Consider the following 19,265-nt stretch of genomic DNA (forward strand, 5'->3'; position numbering starts at 1 on the left):
TGCACCAAGTAGGACAGACACCACCCCTCTGGGTAGGCTCACATGGGCATTTCTCTCCCACTCAGCCCCACCCAACATTTCCCCTCCTTCTCCCTCCTCTTTGCCTCTCTTTCTATGCTACCATTCTCACAATAGAAGACACATAAGAAAAAAGTATGAAAAACTGTTAAGTAAAGGGACTCTTGTGAATCCACTGCTTGAAACAGCAAAGAAAACTCAGGTTATTGTGAATTAAATTCTCTAGAATGACTTATTTCATCCAAAGCCTGGAAAATATAGAAATTGCTTAACAAATCATCACTGGGAAAAACTATTTGAGAATCTCCTGCTATGTGCCAGAAAAACAAAAGTGTAGATACTTAGGATTTAAAGATAAAAGCGATGCCTAAGGATATAAAGATAAAAGAGGTGTCTTCCACTGACAAGGAATAAGGTTAGTAGTTGACTCCTGCTGTGACAAGCACCATACTGGTCAGCAGTGTGGACAACAATGTCCCACTCTCATATTGCTTGTATTTTAGTTGAGGAGACAAGAAATTCACATGGAGAAGGAATATTTATTGTTGTTTTAGAAAAGTTCAACAAAGTTTGACATTTGCCAAAGAACTTCCTGCATGGTAGACATTGTTGTATTTGAGTTATATGCATTCACTTATTTAATCTGCTGAATAGTCTTTCAGATGGACACCACGTATTAAATTATGTATTTTGTGAATGAAAAAAAAAAAAGATGGGTTGAATGAAACCCACAAGATCATCCAGCTAGTATTTAGTAAAAGTACAGCTTAAATCCAGACTATTCAAACTGTATCTACATTTTTATCTATGTATCTATATCCAGACCATCTGCTATAAGGTTTCAGAGACAGGAAGGCATCTGCAGGCTCAGATGGTCAAAGAAGTCTCCATGGTGGGGGTTGCCTATGAGCTGGACCTTGAAGGATGGGTAGAAAGTTTAGGGAAGGACACCTTAGGAGCAGAATCACCAACTCCACTGTGAGCTGACGGCAGTGAACAGTGGAGGGCAGCATGGACAGTGTTTTGGAGTTGAACAGATGTCAATTCTAGTCTTGCCTCTACTGCTCAGTCACTGAGAGGATTGGGTAAGATTCACAGGTCTCCCATAAGATGGAAATAATAATAATACCTATTATGCCAAGTTATTAGAAACATTCAGGGAGATGATATAGTGAAATTTCTGGCCTTTAAATTACATAGTGTGTGTGTGTGTGTGTGTGTGTGTGTGTGTGTGTGTGTGTGTGTTTGTATTAGCTAGCAGGAGAAAGTTTATGTGGTAGGGTAAAAGCAGATGATGGGGAGATTCTGATCACATTGCCAGGGATCCTGACTACAGGATTATCCAATTAGCAGTGGGGAGCCGCTGAAGGTTTCAAGTGAGAGAATGAGTGAGAAGTATCGTGAAAACACTTTCTGAGGAAATTCAGTCTGGCTATAGCACTTCTGTGCAATTTAATTTAGGGGCGAAAGAACAGACACAGTTGGGAAGCTATTTTAGAAGCAGAAAGGAAGCCATGGATATGGAATATGTGACTTTTTCTATATAATTCATTTATTCATTCACTCAAAAATACTCAGATATTCATTGAGTACAGTCTGTTATCAAGTTCTGTTCTAGGCACTGCACAACAAAGAATGGAATAGTCGAAATCCTTATCTTCATGGAGTTTATATTCTATGATTTCTCATTGCTATCAAAGTACATAGATTCCACAGAAAGAATAAGAAATGTGGAGGAAAATGAAAATTAGAAGACACATGGAAAGCCTGTTCAGTGATTATGCCTTCTCAAGTTCACCCAAGTCTTACCAGTCATTGCTTAACCTAAACTTGGTGGGTCTTAGTCTGCATCAAAGCACAGTTGTAACATGTTTTCACTGCTGAAATAATGTGCACACTCTCCCAGTTGCATCCAAATCAGCTTGTGATTTTTTTTTCTCATGTCTGGATCTGAATATACCCAAAGGCACAAATTCCACACATTTCTTGCCAAACTGTGATTGGGGTCCAAGTAACTCACCTGTCTCCAGAGACACATCAGCCTTGCTCATCCTAGGAAGAACCTTAAAAGGTTCTCCTACATACTTGCAATGACTTCATTGCCTCTTTTCAGTTCACACACTAAGTGGATTTGTTCTCCTTCAAAAATCTTTTTCTTAATCAATTGAAAAAGAATTCCTTTGAGTATTAGGAAAGGAATATGTACCTTTTCCTCCCATCTCGTGTTTGAAGTTCAGGTTTAGTAAAAGTTATGCTATGGAATTACCTAACATTACTCTAAAACTTGCCTTAACATCCTTGTCATCAACTTTTTCTTTAATAAGGACTTTTGTCTGTTTTTCCTCTTCATTAAAGAAAAATGAATAATCTTCTTTCCAACAGGTAAGCAGTTGTTTTTTCATCGAAGAATTTGTAGGAGTGAAAGATTTTTTCTCAAATTGACAAATATTTATTGAGCACCAAGAAAGCTAGAAATTATTAATGATAAATTGAACTAGAAGACACAAGAGTATACACTACATGAAGTTACATTGTCTAAAGAGACATAAGTATATGAACTTTAATAATAAACACTGTTCCTGTGATTCTTACAGTCTATCTTTTAACTATAGAACTTGGGACAGTGCCTAATACTTACAAAGCATGAAATAATAATTATTGAATTGACTGATCTCTTCTGTTCATGAAGCCCCTGTGGAATGACCTCTTTCACAGATTTAACAAAAAACAAAAAAAGAAAGGAAATACATAAATACAGATAGCAGAGCCTGCAGTGGTGATATGAGTATTCAAACCCAGGCTTTTGGACTCCACCACCCTAAACTATTAATTAAACTTCAACGCTCAGTTTTTTAAAGCCTCAGGAGTTTGTATATGAGAAAAGGCAGTGAGTTGCAATGGTCAGCACTGACTTTATTGAAAAAGTCTGCTTATGACTTGTCTGTAATCGCAGCCTCTTTGTCCTTTTTTCACCTCACTAACATATTTTAGAAAATTTAAATGTTTGGTTCCCAGTGTGGCAGCAAATACAGTTTTGAAAATTAGGAGTCATTTTTACTCAGAGCCAGGCATCCCTAAATGACTCCTGTCATCATTTCGCACATTCTCTCGATTCTGTAATGTTGTTTTCCTCACCTTGAATTTATTGACACCAATTCATTTTGCCTTGACATTGGCATTAACAGGGAAATGGCTTTGTTTCATCCTGACATTATAAAATCACCTCCCAAGACTTGATTTGACATTGTCAGGAGGTGGTTATGGTGACAGCAAGGCCACAGCAGACAAGAGTGAATTATAGTGATTCCCAGGAAAAAAAAAATCATTAAGAAAAGTTACTGCTGTGTGATTTCAGGAGCTATTTTTCATACTTAAATATCCCTGCTGTTTAAAAATCCTAAGAGGGCTTAGACCATATTTAGAATATTCTTGCCAAGTATATATAGGAAAAATTAAGTCTCTAAGGAGACATTTGGCTATAGCTTGACAAACAGGAACCTCAAATTATATTTTAGCTTTACAAAGTGCTCAAAGGCATTGAAATTCTGTCTTTAAAAAAAATCACACGTTAGAATTAATGACACAATTATCTCCTTTCAGCCACAGACACTTGCATTTCTTAATGCTGGATATCAAAGGCCTGTGGTATTGCTCTGCCTCCCAGCCAGAATGTGTGGTGTTTTACAAATTTGTCTTTAGTGCAGTATGGGGCTCTATAGATTGTCTTTCACAATTCCCACATCTTTTCAAAGAACACCAAATCCTCTTGCTTGCATTTTTTTATGTCCCCATGATGGTCCTTCCTTCCCTCATACCCCCATGTAGAACAGCTCCATCTGGACTTTTCCTTTAGCCTGTGTTTTAATTTACCTCATAACTTCCCAATTTAGTAATAATAAAATGTCACTGAGTTCCTTAAGGGCCTCAGGTCCATGTCTTTTTCACCTTCGTTTACTCACAATGCCCAGATTATGACAAAACTAATACATTTTGCTTAATGAACAATGAAGGATTGCTTTTGATCTGTCATCTCAAAACAGTCGTCATCCTTGCTTCTTGCCCTCACCTCCATTGCTTCCCCAGATGTACATTAGATCTTTGAAGGAAAAAACAACTTAATACAAGTCCCTATTCTCTTCCTATTAATGTTTTCCCTTAAAAATAAAAAATCTGGAAACCTCTCACAAATCATGCTGCCAGGATCAAAGTTTGTCCTTGTGTTCCTCGTGAACTTCCTCTCACATTCTCTGCCAGTGTTTCATCCCCATTTCAAGGTACTACCTAAGCCTGCCACCCCATGTTCAGTAGATGACCATATCCCATACTTCCCAGTGTTGAAAATGAAGTTATCAAGGAAAAATTCCTTCCAGTTCCTGCTCTCCAACCTAATAACTTTATATCTAAGAGCTTTATATCTGTCTCTGTCCACTGTCCTCCCTATCTATCTATCTGGTTAGCTAGCTAACTGGTTATCTATTTATTAATAGTATATATGTATCCACCATTCAGAAAGAGGGAGAAAAAGATAAATGTCATTGTTTAATAAATATTTATTGAGCATCTATTCAGTGCCAAAGACAGTATTGCATACTAATGATGTAACCACAATGAATAGGTTACAGATAGGGTACAGACATACAGGATGACAGATTGGAGTCTCAAGTTGCATGAAATAAGTTTTCTACTGGAAAGGTGACAGGAACTTCAGTCACAGTCATCACTGTGACTTGATCTTCAGAAGTTAAAATACATACTGTTTGCATCTGTCTGCACTAGTTAGCAATGAAATGGCCATCAACATGCAGATTCTGTTAGCTCAGAAAATTCTGCTAGTTCCATGGCAGTAAAGTCTCTGGTAGGTCAAGGAACCAGTATCCAGGACCCTTGTATGATTATGGGATCATGTAAGAACCCATACCTTCTATGAGATGACATTTTTGGGTATTTCAGACAATTGATAGCTTTCTTAGAAATACGTATTAATGAAACAAATACTGATACTTGGCAAAATGTGATGGCACAATTCATTCCTGAAATGAATTGCCTTTATCATTTTAGTAAAAGTTATTTTCTCAAGAAACAATTACTTTCATTAATATTTGTGATATCGTCAAAGGATTATGTATCTATTCTAGGCTATTTGGATAATGTGAAAAGTATAAAGAAAAAAATTTAAATTGCTAAAATTAACTGTACTCTTACCAGCCAGAGATAAACGCTAGTCACATTTGGATACAATTTATCCCAGTGTTTTTGCTAAAGCTTACATTTTGCTAGATATTTGTAGAGGTGCATATCTGTACTTAAAGGGATAAGTATAACTGCGTCTCCTGACTAATCTCATGTACTTGGAAATAGTGGTCTGTACCTGGATGTGTGCTGCCATTGGTGTGAATATGCCTCCCATGACCGCATCTTTCACCTTGAGCCAAGAGGAAAGTTTGCTTGCACCTTTTAATTAAACTAGACAAGTGCCTTTTCTGATACCCAATGAGAAAATCTGTGATTTTTCAGCACTGTTTTTATGAGCATCTTGCCTGTGTCTGTGTCTGAAGGTGTTGACCTAAATAGGATTTCAATACATCATTAATGATCGCTTTGGGAAAGGTGCCCAGCCTTCAGCTTGTAGGATTCTCAGTGAATTAATTCTTTCTCAACATTAGCAGAGGCTTTATTCAGGTTGCAAAGCCAAAACCTTTAGGTGTGTTTTGGCAGTGTCTCTTGCCCCTTTTAGTCACCTGTCACCTCTTTCAGGCCTGCTCAGACACAGCAGGCTGTAGACATGGGCTCCTTCAAAATGAATGGATCTTTTTTACGATGTTGTAAGCACTGTTTCCTTTGGTTGGACAAGAGATAGTACCATTCCCATGATAAGTGTTTTGATATTAGATGAGTAAGAATAGAATGCTGTTCCCTAAGGTCAGAAACTGCTGCGCTTGATTATGTAGACAGGTCTGACCACTCAGCTGACAACTTCCACACTGTTCCCTATGGCCCTTCAGCTCTGTTCCTTTGCTTTGTTACATGGAAACTAAGTAAGCTGAATGCTGTCACATGGGAATCGTGCCACCAGTACCACTGTCCCCAGAAGGATACAGATGCAGATAGGAGCAGAGAATGGGAGCAGGAAATCAAGGGTGTTTCACATGAGGCCTCCAGGCTTCAGTCTGTTGTTTACACATGCACCTCTGGTCCCCCACCTTCAACATTACAAAGTCAAAGGACCAGCTGACGAACAGAGGAAGCAAGCAGGTTGATGATTTCCGGATCAGCCCCTCCCTATCACTCTAGAAACACACCTGATTTATGTACTCTGAGTGATACAAGAGAATGCACACTGAATGAGAGGATAAAAGTCACTTCTGAGAAAATGGGCACTGCCACTCCAAGGTAACCTTGAAAGGCTCTGTGGTGTACACATCAGTTGTCTGCAAGTAAACTTTAAGCCAGGCTCTCTCAAGATTCACACCTACAGAACGTATACAGAGCTGCCTTTCAAGGAGGGTTTTCGCTTCTTTTCTCACTTGGATTGCTTAGGAATCCTTTATTCTGTACTGTTCCACCACAAAAGCTTCCACCAAGCATTAGAGATGACTAAAGAATGAACTGATCATTAACAAAGAGAACTTAGGTTGTGTTTTATACTTTTTAGAGCACCTCCACATAATTCATCTATTTACTGGATAAATTGAACAAGTGCTATTATATTTGCTTCCGAAGGGAGGAAAGAGGGGCACAAAGAGGTTAAGTGATTTTCCCTTTTACCCAACCCATTAATCAATAGAGACTGGACTTGAATACAAGATCTTCCCCTAATTCTCTTCATACTAGGCAAGGGGAAATGCCTATTCTGTTCCATGAGGTACCAGATAAGACAAACAGGCAAAAGAGATCATCAAAAAAGAGCCACCCAAGTTGTCACCAAATGATAGAAGGAAGGGCTTGTAATTCACATCTTGACAATATTACAGAATTCCAAAAGTCATTATGTTTGATCAGAAAGGGAAGGGAAGGAATTCCTATTCTATGCCTTTATAAAGATAGGTTTTCTATTAAAATTATTCATGCAAATAATACAACTCAAGAGAACTTTAGAAATGCCTACTTTAAACTTTTTCTCTAGTGTTATAGTTGACACTAGATTACAAACTCCACATGTGCAGTCACATTGCTGATCTGACTCATCATTATATGCCCAGTTTATAGAATAGTGCTTGGTTGGATGACATATGGATGGATGGATGGATGTCATTAAGTAGTTAATTACATGTCCGAGCACAGTGAATTGATGATTAGTCAGAACTAGAACTCAGGTTTCATGGCTCTTAAACAGTGTGTTTTTCTGCTTTGCCATATCATCTCTCATACCCAGACATAAGTGGAAAGAGGGGAGAATACATTTAGTGTACCTAGAATTCCCCCCAAAAGACCATTACATTACATTCTGTAAAGTTTCTTCCATACCCCAGGATGTAACCTGTAGGTTCCATTTAACATATCACCTCTCACAACTTAGTAAAACAGTTACAAAGACTTCATAAATGAGTCATAATCACAACTCTGTACCTCCTGCCACCAATTCTGAAATGCCTAAAACAGACCTGAATGTAGTACACAAACCTTTGTTATTAGCCTGTTTGGTGGAGGTTATTCACTCTTTGACGTTTCTTTGCAAAGGACAGGAACAATTTGGAACATCTTTCCCTCAGCAATCCTGGGCTTGTTTCAGGTGGTGAAGGTAGAGGTCACTTATTAATACAACCATCAAGGAAAGCTGTCATGGTAACACATCGCATCGATTCCTTGACGTGCAGGAGACAAAGCCAAAAAGAGAAACTTTCAAGTCTATAAATACAGACCCAGCATTGCTCAAGCATAGCAGCTCACTGACAGGGCAAACCTAAATGCATAGCTTTGAACAAAACACAAACAGAGAAAATAAAACTTCCCTTTGGTAATGCAATGGTTCATGGTGACCATCTGGGAATAAGTGACCCTTAGGTTGTAAAAGAAAGAAAAATAGAACAAGTAGCAACACTAAGTCCTAGCTGGTGCTCTCTTTGAACATATGGGATCCATCTATAGGTCTGTTTTTCCAAACCTTCCAGAAAGGACTAATACAGGGAAGAAGAATCAAGGTCTTTTAATTCACCTTCTGAAAATAAATTGCAGTTTTGGAAGAGCAAATGTATGTGAAAATAAAGAAACACATACAAATTCAAATTAAAGAATAATTTATGACTCCTCATCCAAGATACTAGAAAAATAAATATAAATAAAAGAGGAAGAAATGATGTTCATTCCTATTCTTTCTCTGTGGAAATTCTGAGTGTTTCTATGAACTCATGGCAATTGTGAGAACTTACATAGCTGCTATTGTGGCTTGCTCACTGAAGCTGTGATTGGAGCTGTTATAGCAACTTGCTGACCAGCCTTTCCACCAGGACTCCACCCTTCATTTTTTGGCCACATAACTGTTTGAGTCCAACATTAATACTGTAATCTCATCTACAGCTTATCATGGACCCCCTATTTGGAAGCATTTTTAATATTGCAATAGGCTATGTCATGTGATATTGGATACACCATTAATAAAGGTTTGTATTGATAGTAAAAGGAATTCTTTAGAAGGTAGTTAAGCTACTACCAAAGAAGTATTACTTTTTACTCTTAGAGTCATATTTTACCATAACAAAAGAATAGTATCTTACAAATAACTATTTGCATCCAATACTGGATCAAGTGTTATATAAGGGATTTAAAAATGAACCTCCCTGTTTACTGAGAGAAGACACTCTTAGACTGTCAATAACAATAAAAAGATACTTTGGATAAGTTTAAAACAAATGTTATAAAATAATTAAAATATTTCATGTTTGAGACCAACCTACATAGAACAGCACCAAGTAGAGTGTTATAACTAAAATTTGCATGTTGGGTAGAAATTCCCATTTGGATCTTCAGTATACATCTGCATGCAGGATGAAATAGAGATAATGCCAAAATTGCAAATGGGTGTCTATCCTTATGTCAACTCTTATCAACTGGTGGTGGATGCCTGGAACCTTGTGTTGAGAACTCTGAATATGAGTACAAAGGAATGTCATGGTTAAATAAGACATGTCTGTCTTAGTTCATTTTGTGCTGTCATAACAGAGTATCACAGACTGAGTAATTTATAATAAATAGTTATTTATGGACTCAAAGTTCTGAAGGCTGGAAAGTCCAAGATGAAAGGGTCAGCAACTGGTAAGTGCCTTCTTGCTAGGTCAAAACATGGTGGGAAGGTGTCCTGTGGTGGAAGGGAAGAGAGAGAGTGCAAGGAGGCTCTTCCTTCCTGCAAACCCATTCTCATGATACTGGCTTCTGTTCATTCATAAGGATATATTTTAAAGATCCCACTGCTTAATACTGTTAAAACAGCAACTAAATTTCATCATGAGTTTTGAACGAGACAGACATTCAAACCATAACAATCTCTTTTTTGTTTTATTTAATTTTATTTTTTGCAGACTGCATTTTGATTCTACAGTTTAGATGGCCAATATAATTACTATTCCCATCCTAGTTTTATTTTATCTGTGAGCTGATTTGTATTTGGAACTCTGTCATAATGTGATAGAATTCTAGAAGATGTAACGTTTAATGCTCTCAGCAAACACCTCTGCATCCTTCACAGTCTTTCTTGCTCTACTTAATGGCTTAGAGGCTGATATTCTTCCATGTTTGGCTGCAGTCCTCATTACTTGGTCTATAGTCTCCCAGCATGAAACCTTTTACTTCTTTTGCTTCATCTTTTGTAACAATGACTATTACCACCTCTACTCAAAATGTGTATCTCCAGGATGAACTATCTCCTAAACAACTTAGTTTCTCCCCAATTAATAGCAAAACACCTGCAGAAGAACCTAGGCTCCTCAATGTCAATAGGTCCCAAAAAAGTTCTCTTCTTTCTAAACCAAACTCTTCCTCCTATCTCCTTTTCTTAGTAAATTTCTTTGTGACACATCCACATGCCCAAAACAAGAACCACAGACATTATCTTACCTTTTCATATAAGTTGTCTCTTAATCTGTTCCTTCTTTCCTCTCCCAATTGCTCTAACCTACCCCAGCCCATTTTGTTGAGGTGTCTGGTCTTCTTGCCTCCAGTCCATCCTCTTCTGGCCTAGTCTCTTTTTTCCCTTTAGAAGGCCACCCTGCTCATGCATCCTTGACAACTCTCCTTTGCCTATTACCTGAACTCTGCACTGTACTACATAAAACGTTCAGAACCCTTTATGGGTGCAACCTGTCACTCCCACCTCCATTTTCCCTTTACACATCCAGTATTCTAGCCATAGTGCAATTATTGTTCACTCACATGTTCCATATGTCCCTCAGTCAGGCTCCCATCAGAAAACTGAAATCATGCTAGATATTTCAACAGAGGAAACTTATTAAAGGAAATGGATGCACAGGTATCTGAGGATTTTAAAATGACAGTAGGACATCTAAGTAACACTGAGATAGTAACTGCTCACACAGGTAGAGACTTTCACTCTGGGTTGAGGAATTACAGGAAAGAGGATGCGTTTTCAGAAAGTAAAAGTTTGGATGAGAGACATCATAGACCCGGAAAGTGCACCTCTGGTGAGGGACAATATCTGACTGCTACCTGTACCTTTGAAATGCTGAGCAGAGGCCCTTTGGAGCTGGGGCTCAAACCTCTGGGAAAAAGTTTCTGTCAGGCTGGTCCTAGAATTTTCAAGAGTGAAAGAAGGCTAGTTCTTAATAGAGCTGAGCACTAAAACCAAATGCTGCTATTGTGATGAAGGGCCATTACTGGGGTAATAGTGTTAAGAAGAGCCACCAAACAGGATCAAGGAAATGTCCTCATTCCTTCTTCCTTCTCTGTTCCCTCTAGTGCCCTTTATTGGTGGAATCCAGCAGACACCTACAGGGTGCTGGTTTCAACATTGGAAGGGTGGATTTAGAATTCAGAGACAAATTGTTTAACACCTAACAAAGCACTTTGATATCTCCTTGACTTTACTCATACAGTATCCCTATCCATATGCTCTTTCTACCTGTATCTGTCTGATATATACCTTTATTTAAATATAATCTTTCATATAATCTCCCCTAATCTTCCCAAAGCAATTATTTACATCATCATCTGAGTTCCCCTAGAAGTTTGCAAGTACTTCCTTTGTATTCTTTTTTTTATTGCATCATAATATCTCTGTTTATGTTTCATTTATTTTTCACCAAACAATGAGCTCCTTTAGGGCAGTTAGAATTACAACCATAAAATCTAGCAGGATGCCTGGCACAAAACAGACATTGGTTGAGCTGAATGGAACTGATAAGGTTATTTTAATGAAATTAATAATAGGTCATTTCTTGTATATATCTTATCCTCCCAACCAAGTTCAATTCCCTAAAAGCAGAGATCGTGCTTTATATTTCTTCTATTTTCTTCATGGTATTTAGTACAAGGTTTTAAATGCTGAGGAAGAGCTCTGTGATATTTAACTACTGAGTTTATTCATTAACCAACACAATTTTGGTACAAAATGACATGAAGATGGAGTATGGGGTTAAGAATTCCAGGTAAGATCTGTAGTTAGGTTTAAATGTGCTTCTAGCATGTGATTCCAACAGAGAAGTTGTGCACACATTAAACTCCACATTTGTAGAACTTTAAGAGGAATATTCAATCATGAAATCAAATATAATGTGTTTTATAGCAAATTCTAAAGTAATAAAATATATTCTATATTTAATTTTATTTATTTATTTTTGGACTGGGGATGTAACTCAGTGGTAAAGAGCTTGCCATTTGCCTAACTGGTTTGATACCTAGTATGGCAGGGGAAAAAGTTCTATTTATGTCCTACAGAAAATATATTACCCCAAACCATGAGATGATTAATCCTGGGCTACATCTGTTCCTTTAATATTTATTAAATTTCTCCCAACCATCAAAACCAGCTAGTAGATCATTTAAATGTAGGGAAGGTATTGCATTTTAACTTAATCACCAGCTTCTCAAAAAAAGTAAAAGGAAACCTCTGTTCAAAAACTGATTTACATTCAGGACCAAGAACAAGAAAAATAGCTTTTAAAAAAAAAGGGGGAGTGATATTTAATTAACTATTGATTTCTTCTCAATTATTCAAGGCAAGCAATTATCGATATTGATGGAACAGATATTTTCCTACCTCTAGTAACCAAATGAAAGGAAGTATCCCATTCAGCAATCTGCTGCCCAGAACAAGAGCACTGAGGATCTTTAAAAGGAAACAGTTATTTGCATCTGTTTATTCCATGTTGCCCCAATTAAATAGATAGTTCTTGAAGTGTAAGCAAAACATAATCCTGAAACCCTATGTATGCTTTCCAAATTAATAACAGTCAAAAAACAATGGCTTTTGTTGGTTTCATCCATGGGTTAATCATGCCATACTTGGAGACTTTGCTTCACAGATATAGATGTTGACATTTTTAAGCATGATTCTTAAAATATTATAATTTGGATCTAATATTTATTGTTTTTAAACCAATCAATGAGAGATAGCTTATATAGACATAAGAATCTATGGGACACTGCTTTGATGTGTCATTCAAGGATTTAGTAGCCCTTAATAGTCAGTCACTCCTGACATTCACAAATAATAAGTGTGGATACATTTGAAAGTTTTGCCTATACACTATGCAGCTGTCTTAGAGGTCACAAAGAGATTGTGGAAGAAGATGATCAAACAGGGTCCTATTTGGAGCACTTTGTTTTTAGCTCTGTGGTTATTCACTGCCATCTTTTCTCAGTTCATTTACACACAGAACATTAGCATGTTAGTGTGTAAGAAGCTTCTTTTTGAAGGTGACAGGACTATTAAACATGATTAATGGTCAAGGCAACATTCTCTATTGAGTTATTAAAGGGTTGAAATTACCTTTAAAAACCAGTTTGAAAAATAAAAACAGTTTGCACTTAATAGTAACATTGCATCAGAGAAAGAGAGAGAGAGAGAGAGAGAGAGAGAGAGAGAGTGTATGTAATTCATGTGGCATCTCTGGGGAAATTTGACGATGACAATTGGTTAAATGAAAAAAAAGGATGTTATAATTTATTAAAAGCTGCTTTTTCTGCTCTGCCCACCCCACCTCCCCTTTCCAGAGTGGTCTATATGTTAAGTGCTTAAGCAGCATTTGTTGCTGGGAAGTGTTCTTGGCTCTTTTACTCTTTGTTGTTGTGTTAATTTCCCTGGGTTCCATTTAACATTCTGCTAAATCAGTGAAACCTTGATTATCTAAAGGAATCCGAGACATAGGATTAATGAGAATAACCAGAGTTTTCAAGATATAAGAAATTATTAGAGGTAAGGTTACATGACAAGGGCTGTGAATGAATTTTAGTATCAAAGAGCTTGTCTGGTTTTATTCAAACTGAATCTATTAATTGATGGATGTAATGAAATTTTGGTAATCAGGGTTTCACCATTGCATTTATTACTATTCCCAGAAATCAAGGTAACCTTGGGCTCTACTTCCCATATTTACAAGGTGATAAAAATCCTAATAGGCTGTCAGGGACAAATGTGACTGCTCTTCCTCACATCCCTCCCATGAAACAATCCTTCCCTCTTCCCATCTGGCTGCTGCTTGCCTGGAGCATGTACTTTCACTACATCCCTAACCCTCATCCTCATGCTTCCCCCTGGGCTCTGTCTGCATGCGCAGCTGCTGGAATAAGAAGTGGGGAGAATGGCCCACTCCCTAGAGGGTCTTGGTCACTGTAGCAATACTGCTTTGCATTTTAAATACCACTCATCTGGCTTCAAAGCTCTACATTCTTGTACCCAGGACTTGTCCTTTAAAAACCCAGGAGGTCACAACAGGTCTCAGTTCCATGAAGAGAAGATAACTGCCAAGCCAGGAGTATTGCATTACTTTGTATTCAATAGCCTGAAATGGACAATGATAATATCCAAGATTACAGCAAAAATCTATATGAAAAGGACTAATATGATAAAAACAAAGGCAGCAAACTACATTTGTTTGGAAAATTGGAGTCACATGCTTAGTTCGTGAAGGGGAGGGGGGAGTACAAGATCGATAGAGTTTTTGTTTTTTGTTTTTTTTTTTTTAAGCTGAAAACATGATGTACCAGATGAACTTAAATTGATTCTGCCTCTTCTCCCCGCACCTCCCCCCCACCCTCCCCCTCATTCTGCAGCGAATGTCTGCGACAACGAGCTCCTGCACTGCCAGAACGGGGGGACGTGCCACAACAACGTGCGCTGCCTGTGCCCGGCCGCATACACTGGCATCCTCTGCGAGAAGCTGCGGTGCGAGGAGGCAGGCAGCTGCAGCTCCGACTCCAGCCAGGGGGCGCCCCCGCAGGGCTCCCCAGCACTGCTGCTGCTGCTGCTGCTGCTGCTGCTGACCGCGCTGCTGGGGACAGCCAACCCCCTGCTGTTCTAGATATCGCATCCAGCCATTGGACAGGCCTGTGCCCTGGGGAAGCAAACACGACCCAAGCATTTGCTACTAACATAGGAAACATAAACACACCCCACTCCAACACAACGTACAAACTAAGAAGGCCTAACTGAACTAAGCCATATTTCTCAGACGTGGACAGCACATCGGAGTCAAGACTGTTAATTTCTGACTCCAGAGGAGTTGGCAGCTGTTGATATTATCACTGCAAATCACATCGCCAGCTGCAAAGCTTATTGCGGATTGGAAAGGCTGTGACAGCCCCCCAACAGGAAAGACAAACAACCAACCAACCTAGAAACATTTGCTACTCTAACGTGGTGCGCCCTCGTACCGCTCTGCCCAGTGTGTGGACCAACCAAATAGAAGCATTCTTTGCTGTCAGGTGCATTGTGGGTATAAGGAAATCTGTTACAAGCTGCCATATTGGCCTGCTTCAGTCCCTGAATCCCTTCCAACCTGTGCTTTAGTGAACGTTGCTCTGTAACCCTTGTTGGTTGAAAGATTTCTTTGTCTGATGTTAGTGACGCACATGTGTAACAGCCCCCTCCAGAAGCGCAAGCCAGTCATACCCCTGTATATCTTAGCAGCACTGAGTCACCCAGTGCGAGCTCATACCCACTACACGAGAGTGGCTATAGGAGAAAAGAAAGTGTATCTATCCTTTTGTATTCAAATGAAGTTATTTTTCTTGAAATACTGTAATATGTAGATTTTTTGTATTATTGCCAATTTGTGTTACCAGACAATCTGTTAATGTATCTAATTCGAATCAGCAAAGACTGACATTTTATTTTGTCCTATTTCGTTCTGTTTTGTTTCATTGTGCAGAGATTTCTCTGTAAGGGCAACGAACGTGCTGGCATCAAAGAATATCCGTTTACATATATAACAAGTGTAATAAGATTCCACCAAAGGACATTCTAAATGTTTTCTTGTTGCTTTAACACTGGAAGATTTAAAGAATAAAAATTCCTGCATAAACAATTTCAGGAATTTGTATTTCAATTTCTTAAGATGAAAGGAACAGCCACCAAGCGGTTTCACACTCATTTTACTGATTCTGTGTGGACTGAGCACATTCAACTGATGAATTTAGTACCCAGGAAGATGGATTGATGTTCACTAGCCTGGACAACTTCTGCAAAATATGAGACTATTTCCTCTTTGGAAAAAATTATAGCAGCAAAAAAAAAAAAAAAAAAAAAGTAAATAAATACTTAAATATAAAAGAAAAGAAAGAAAGAAATATCTAAATGATTGCCAAGATTATGCCAAAGCCTGTTGGCAGAGTACTGAGAGACTTTTATTTTTGAGTCATGCTATTTTCAGACTGATGGTGATCATGTGACTCTAGGGATGTTGATCTATGTATCTTTCCAAATACAGTGTTTACATGGAGTATCATAAGAGGCCACCTGGGGAACCAGGACAGTAGCAGGGAAATTGAGTGATTAGCAATTTGACTTTGAATATATTCAGACTAAGTATTTAAATGAAATATCAAAATATACAGCAGCAAGTAGACATAACTGCTGTTTCTGAGAATAAAGTTTGTTTTAAGTACCGCCCAAGGTGTAATAAATTCTTGTTTCTGCCTTTTATTAGGCCAATTACTGTACAAAACAGCAAGTGGAGGCGGGTGGGGAAGAACCACTGCAAGGGTTTGAAGAGGCTCAAACAGTGCATATTCCATTCCTGGCACACTGTTGTCCTACAGGTTACAGATGTGTTAGCAGCAGCATCTCCTGGAATCAAAAACAATTATCAGCCCAAGCCTGAGTCTTGAGGACAATGAAGTCCTACATGACTTGGTAGGCAATAACCTACAACGGCGTTAGTTCGGAAGCCTAGTTCCAGTCTCGATTCTTCACTCTGCTGCCACTCCTTGCGAAACAGGGGGAACGTTTTCTGATAAATAACCTGAGTCAAAACTAGATGAAGGAACAGCATGTCTTATTGGTTTTGTTCCCAGAAAAGCCAATTCAAAGAAGGCAATAAAAGGTAAACAGGTAATGCCTGTCCTGCCTGCCACCCCACGTCTAAGTCTATTGAACGTTTGTTATTCAAACCAACAGTCTCTTTTGATGGAAGAAATAAGAAAAGATGGAAATAAATTAGAGCTTTGGCTTAGTGCCAGAGTGGCCAACCAGAAATTGGAGATTTACATTAGAAGCATAAACAGAAAATTATATTTCAGGCTCACCAAAGAATACACATGAAAATTCTACTAGCATACAGAGTTTGAGATTACTTATAATGAGGTGGATTTTTAATATTAAAATTGGAATTTAAGTTGTATTATACTTTATTAGCACAAACCAAAGGCAGACTGTGTTATTTCTGGCAACGATGCACTTTATCATTATCCACTGATGGCTTTGTCACAATGCTCAGGAATCAGACACTGCACAATTCAATACGTGGGATTCCAAAAGCTAATTCTAAAATTTAATGAAGGCCTGATTTAAATCAAATTCATCTGCATTTATCTCTATGAGAGTATAAGAATCTAAATTGATGAGGAATATCTTGTGTTCAGTGTATTTAGATGTAGATTTCTGAATATCCTGAAGTGATGTGATCTACTTTTAATAAAATTTCACTTTTAGGTATATAACAAATGGAAATGAAATGTTCTTTTTAATGTGGATTCTCAAGTTCTTTTGAAAGGCCTATTCCTTTGAAGAAAGCCCAACTTAGTGGATTTTACTTATCTACTGCTTTCTAGCATCCTTTCAAATCTGTTTTCATCTACAATATTATGTCCCAAGAATAGGATTGGGATAAAAGGGGGGTACTGAGTTTTCCCTCCATCTTTGGTCCTAGTTTTTGTTCTGTTTCCACTTGGATAGGCCCATAGTGGTGGGATAAAACAGTTTTGTGCATGAGTTAATCTGTTAATGGTCCCACATAATGAAAATATGATTCTTTCCATCAACAGTACTGATGAATATAAAACTTTTAAAAATGGGACAAAGGTTCAGATATATAGAAAGTGTTGCTATTTATAGAAAAATAATAAATCTGCCCTGCTATGATATGGGGATGATTCATTTCAGACCTGTACGTGGCCTTAGGTAGAACATTAGTCCTAGCAAAGAGGGACCCTCGCTTCCCACTCTCACCCTCCTCCAGCTTTGTCCCCATCACCTAGCCTACTCAGGTGTCTCCATCCACTTTTTGGGCATGTGTGGGCTTCCTCTGGTGGTTAGCACTCCTAAAAGTAGGCAGCATCATGACTGCACATCCTGGACATGAGGGGTGGCAAAGGCTAGATTAGTACCCAGGCCTGGAGTGTTCGCTGTGATCAAGGAGAGGTCCCTTGAAGTGAAACCCAGAATCCCAGAGCATGGGGCTGGAAGAGGCAGGGGTGAGGTGTGGAAAAGAAATGCAGATCTCTGAGCAGTGCAAGGATTCTAAACCTATTCCTGGGCTTCCAACTGTTCTGAAAGCATATGTGTCAAAGTAGCCAGATGGGACATTTTTATAAGCACTTTGTTAGCTTAATGTGTAACTTCCAAATATTTAGGCACATGGCAGGTGGGCCTCCATTAATACTTTGGCCTTGGGTTCTATAAACAATTGGGATGGATCTGCCTGAGGTGTCCTTGAGCTGGGTCCCTAAGCTGGCGCCAGACACTTGCCCAAGTAACACAGAGAAAGGTACAGTCTGTAAGAAGGGCACTGACCATGCCTGACTGTTCTGATATTTGTGCTCTGCCTCACCTTGTCTTGGAACTGTAGCCTTCCTGAGTTTAAAGAACTTTAGATGAACTGGGGCAGCTGTGAGGAAATCCTGAAATTATTAATTTTGTTCCATCTCCTTCCCTCTCCACCATCAATAATTCAGCAACATTGGGATGTGAAGACCTGGCATTCTGAAATGGGATGCACTGTGCTATATGGAAAATGGGTTGTTGTACTTTACCTGTTGTTAATCACCAAATAAAATACCTATTTAACAGTTTCTGTGCTCACAGGATTGAATAGGATATGAGGGGACTTTGAACTGTGTTTTATATATATATGTCATGTCTAGACCTCTGTAGGTGTTTATGACCCACATGATTTAAAGCTTCAGCTTCAGGGATCTGAACTTGAATTTCTTACCAGTTACTTTATTCCGAGCATTTATTGATAAGGCTAATGACTAAGACATAACTTAAAATAGTATGAACAACCAGGTGAAACTCTAAGTTTTTTTTCCCCCCCTTAGGTAATCTAATGGGATGACCTTTATAATGTATAGGAATAAAATATACAGAGAAGAGATGCCCCTGGGGTTTTGATTCAAATGTCTGTTCATGAACAACCCTCTTTGCCTCAGGAAATCAGCAGTAGATTCTAATCAATCTTGTTTATAAGAAATATCAAATATCTATCTGATATAAACATTCTGACAGTTCTGACCATTTCCATAGAGAATGATTTGTTACTTTTAGCTGTATTTTTACCTTTTTACAATAAAACTAGCTTTTTCCTTTAGTTACCTAAAACAGATGCCAAAAAATTCCCCACATAAGCTACACATAAATATAATATGATGTCAGGAAGAATTAGGAGTGCCAACTATCATATTTTGAATTTTCATCGTCAATCTTGGGAACATAGAGAACTTTTACTCTTCTCAACACCTGGTAAGGTGTGACTCACATGTAACCATCTTCATTATGCCTCTGAAGAATCAAATAACTAAGAAGCAGACATATCTCTTGTATAAATCATATTACTGCACTTAACTAGAAATGAGAAAATAAC

General features: G+C 38.3%; 1 protein-coding gene across 7 annotated transcripts in view; it reads left to right on the forward strand.

Annotated features, from left to right (window-relative positions):
• NTNG1 (netrin G1) overlaps nt 1-18,553 on the forward strand; it is a 408,943-nt gene extending 390,390 nt beyond the window's left edge. For all 7 annotated transcript variants that reach the window (XM_079132939.1, XM_079132936.1, XM_079132937.1 and 4 more), the window contains one exon: nt 14,239-18,553. In XM_079132939.1, coding sequence (XP_078989065.1) covers nt 14,239-14,486 — 248 coding nt within the window. In that variant the 3' untranslated portion in view covers nt 14,487-18,553. The remainder of the gene's footprint in view (nt 1-14,238) is intronic.
• The last annotated feature ends 712 nt before the right edge of the window (nt 18,554-19,265 follow it).

This window comes from Sciurus vulgaris (assembly GCF_902686455.1).
Source record: "Sciurus vulgaris genome assembly, chromosome: 1".
NCBI lineage: Eukaryota > Metazoa > Chordata > Mammalia > Rodentia > Sciuridae > Sciurus > Sciurus vulgaris.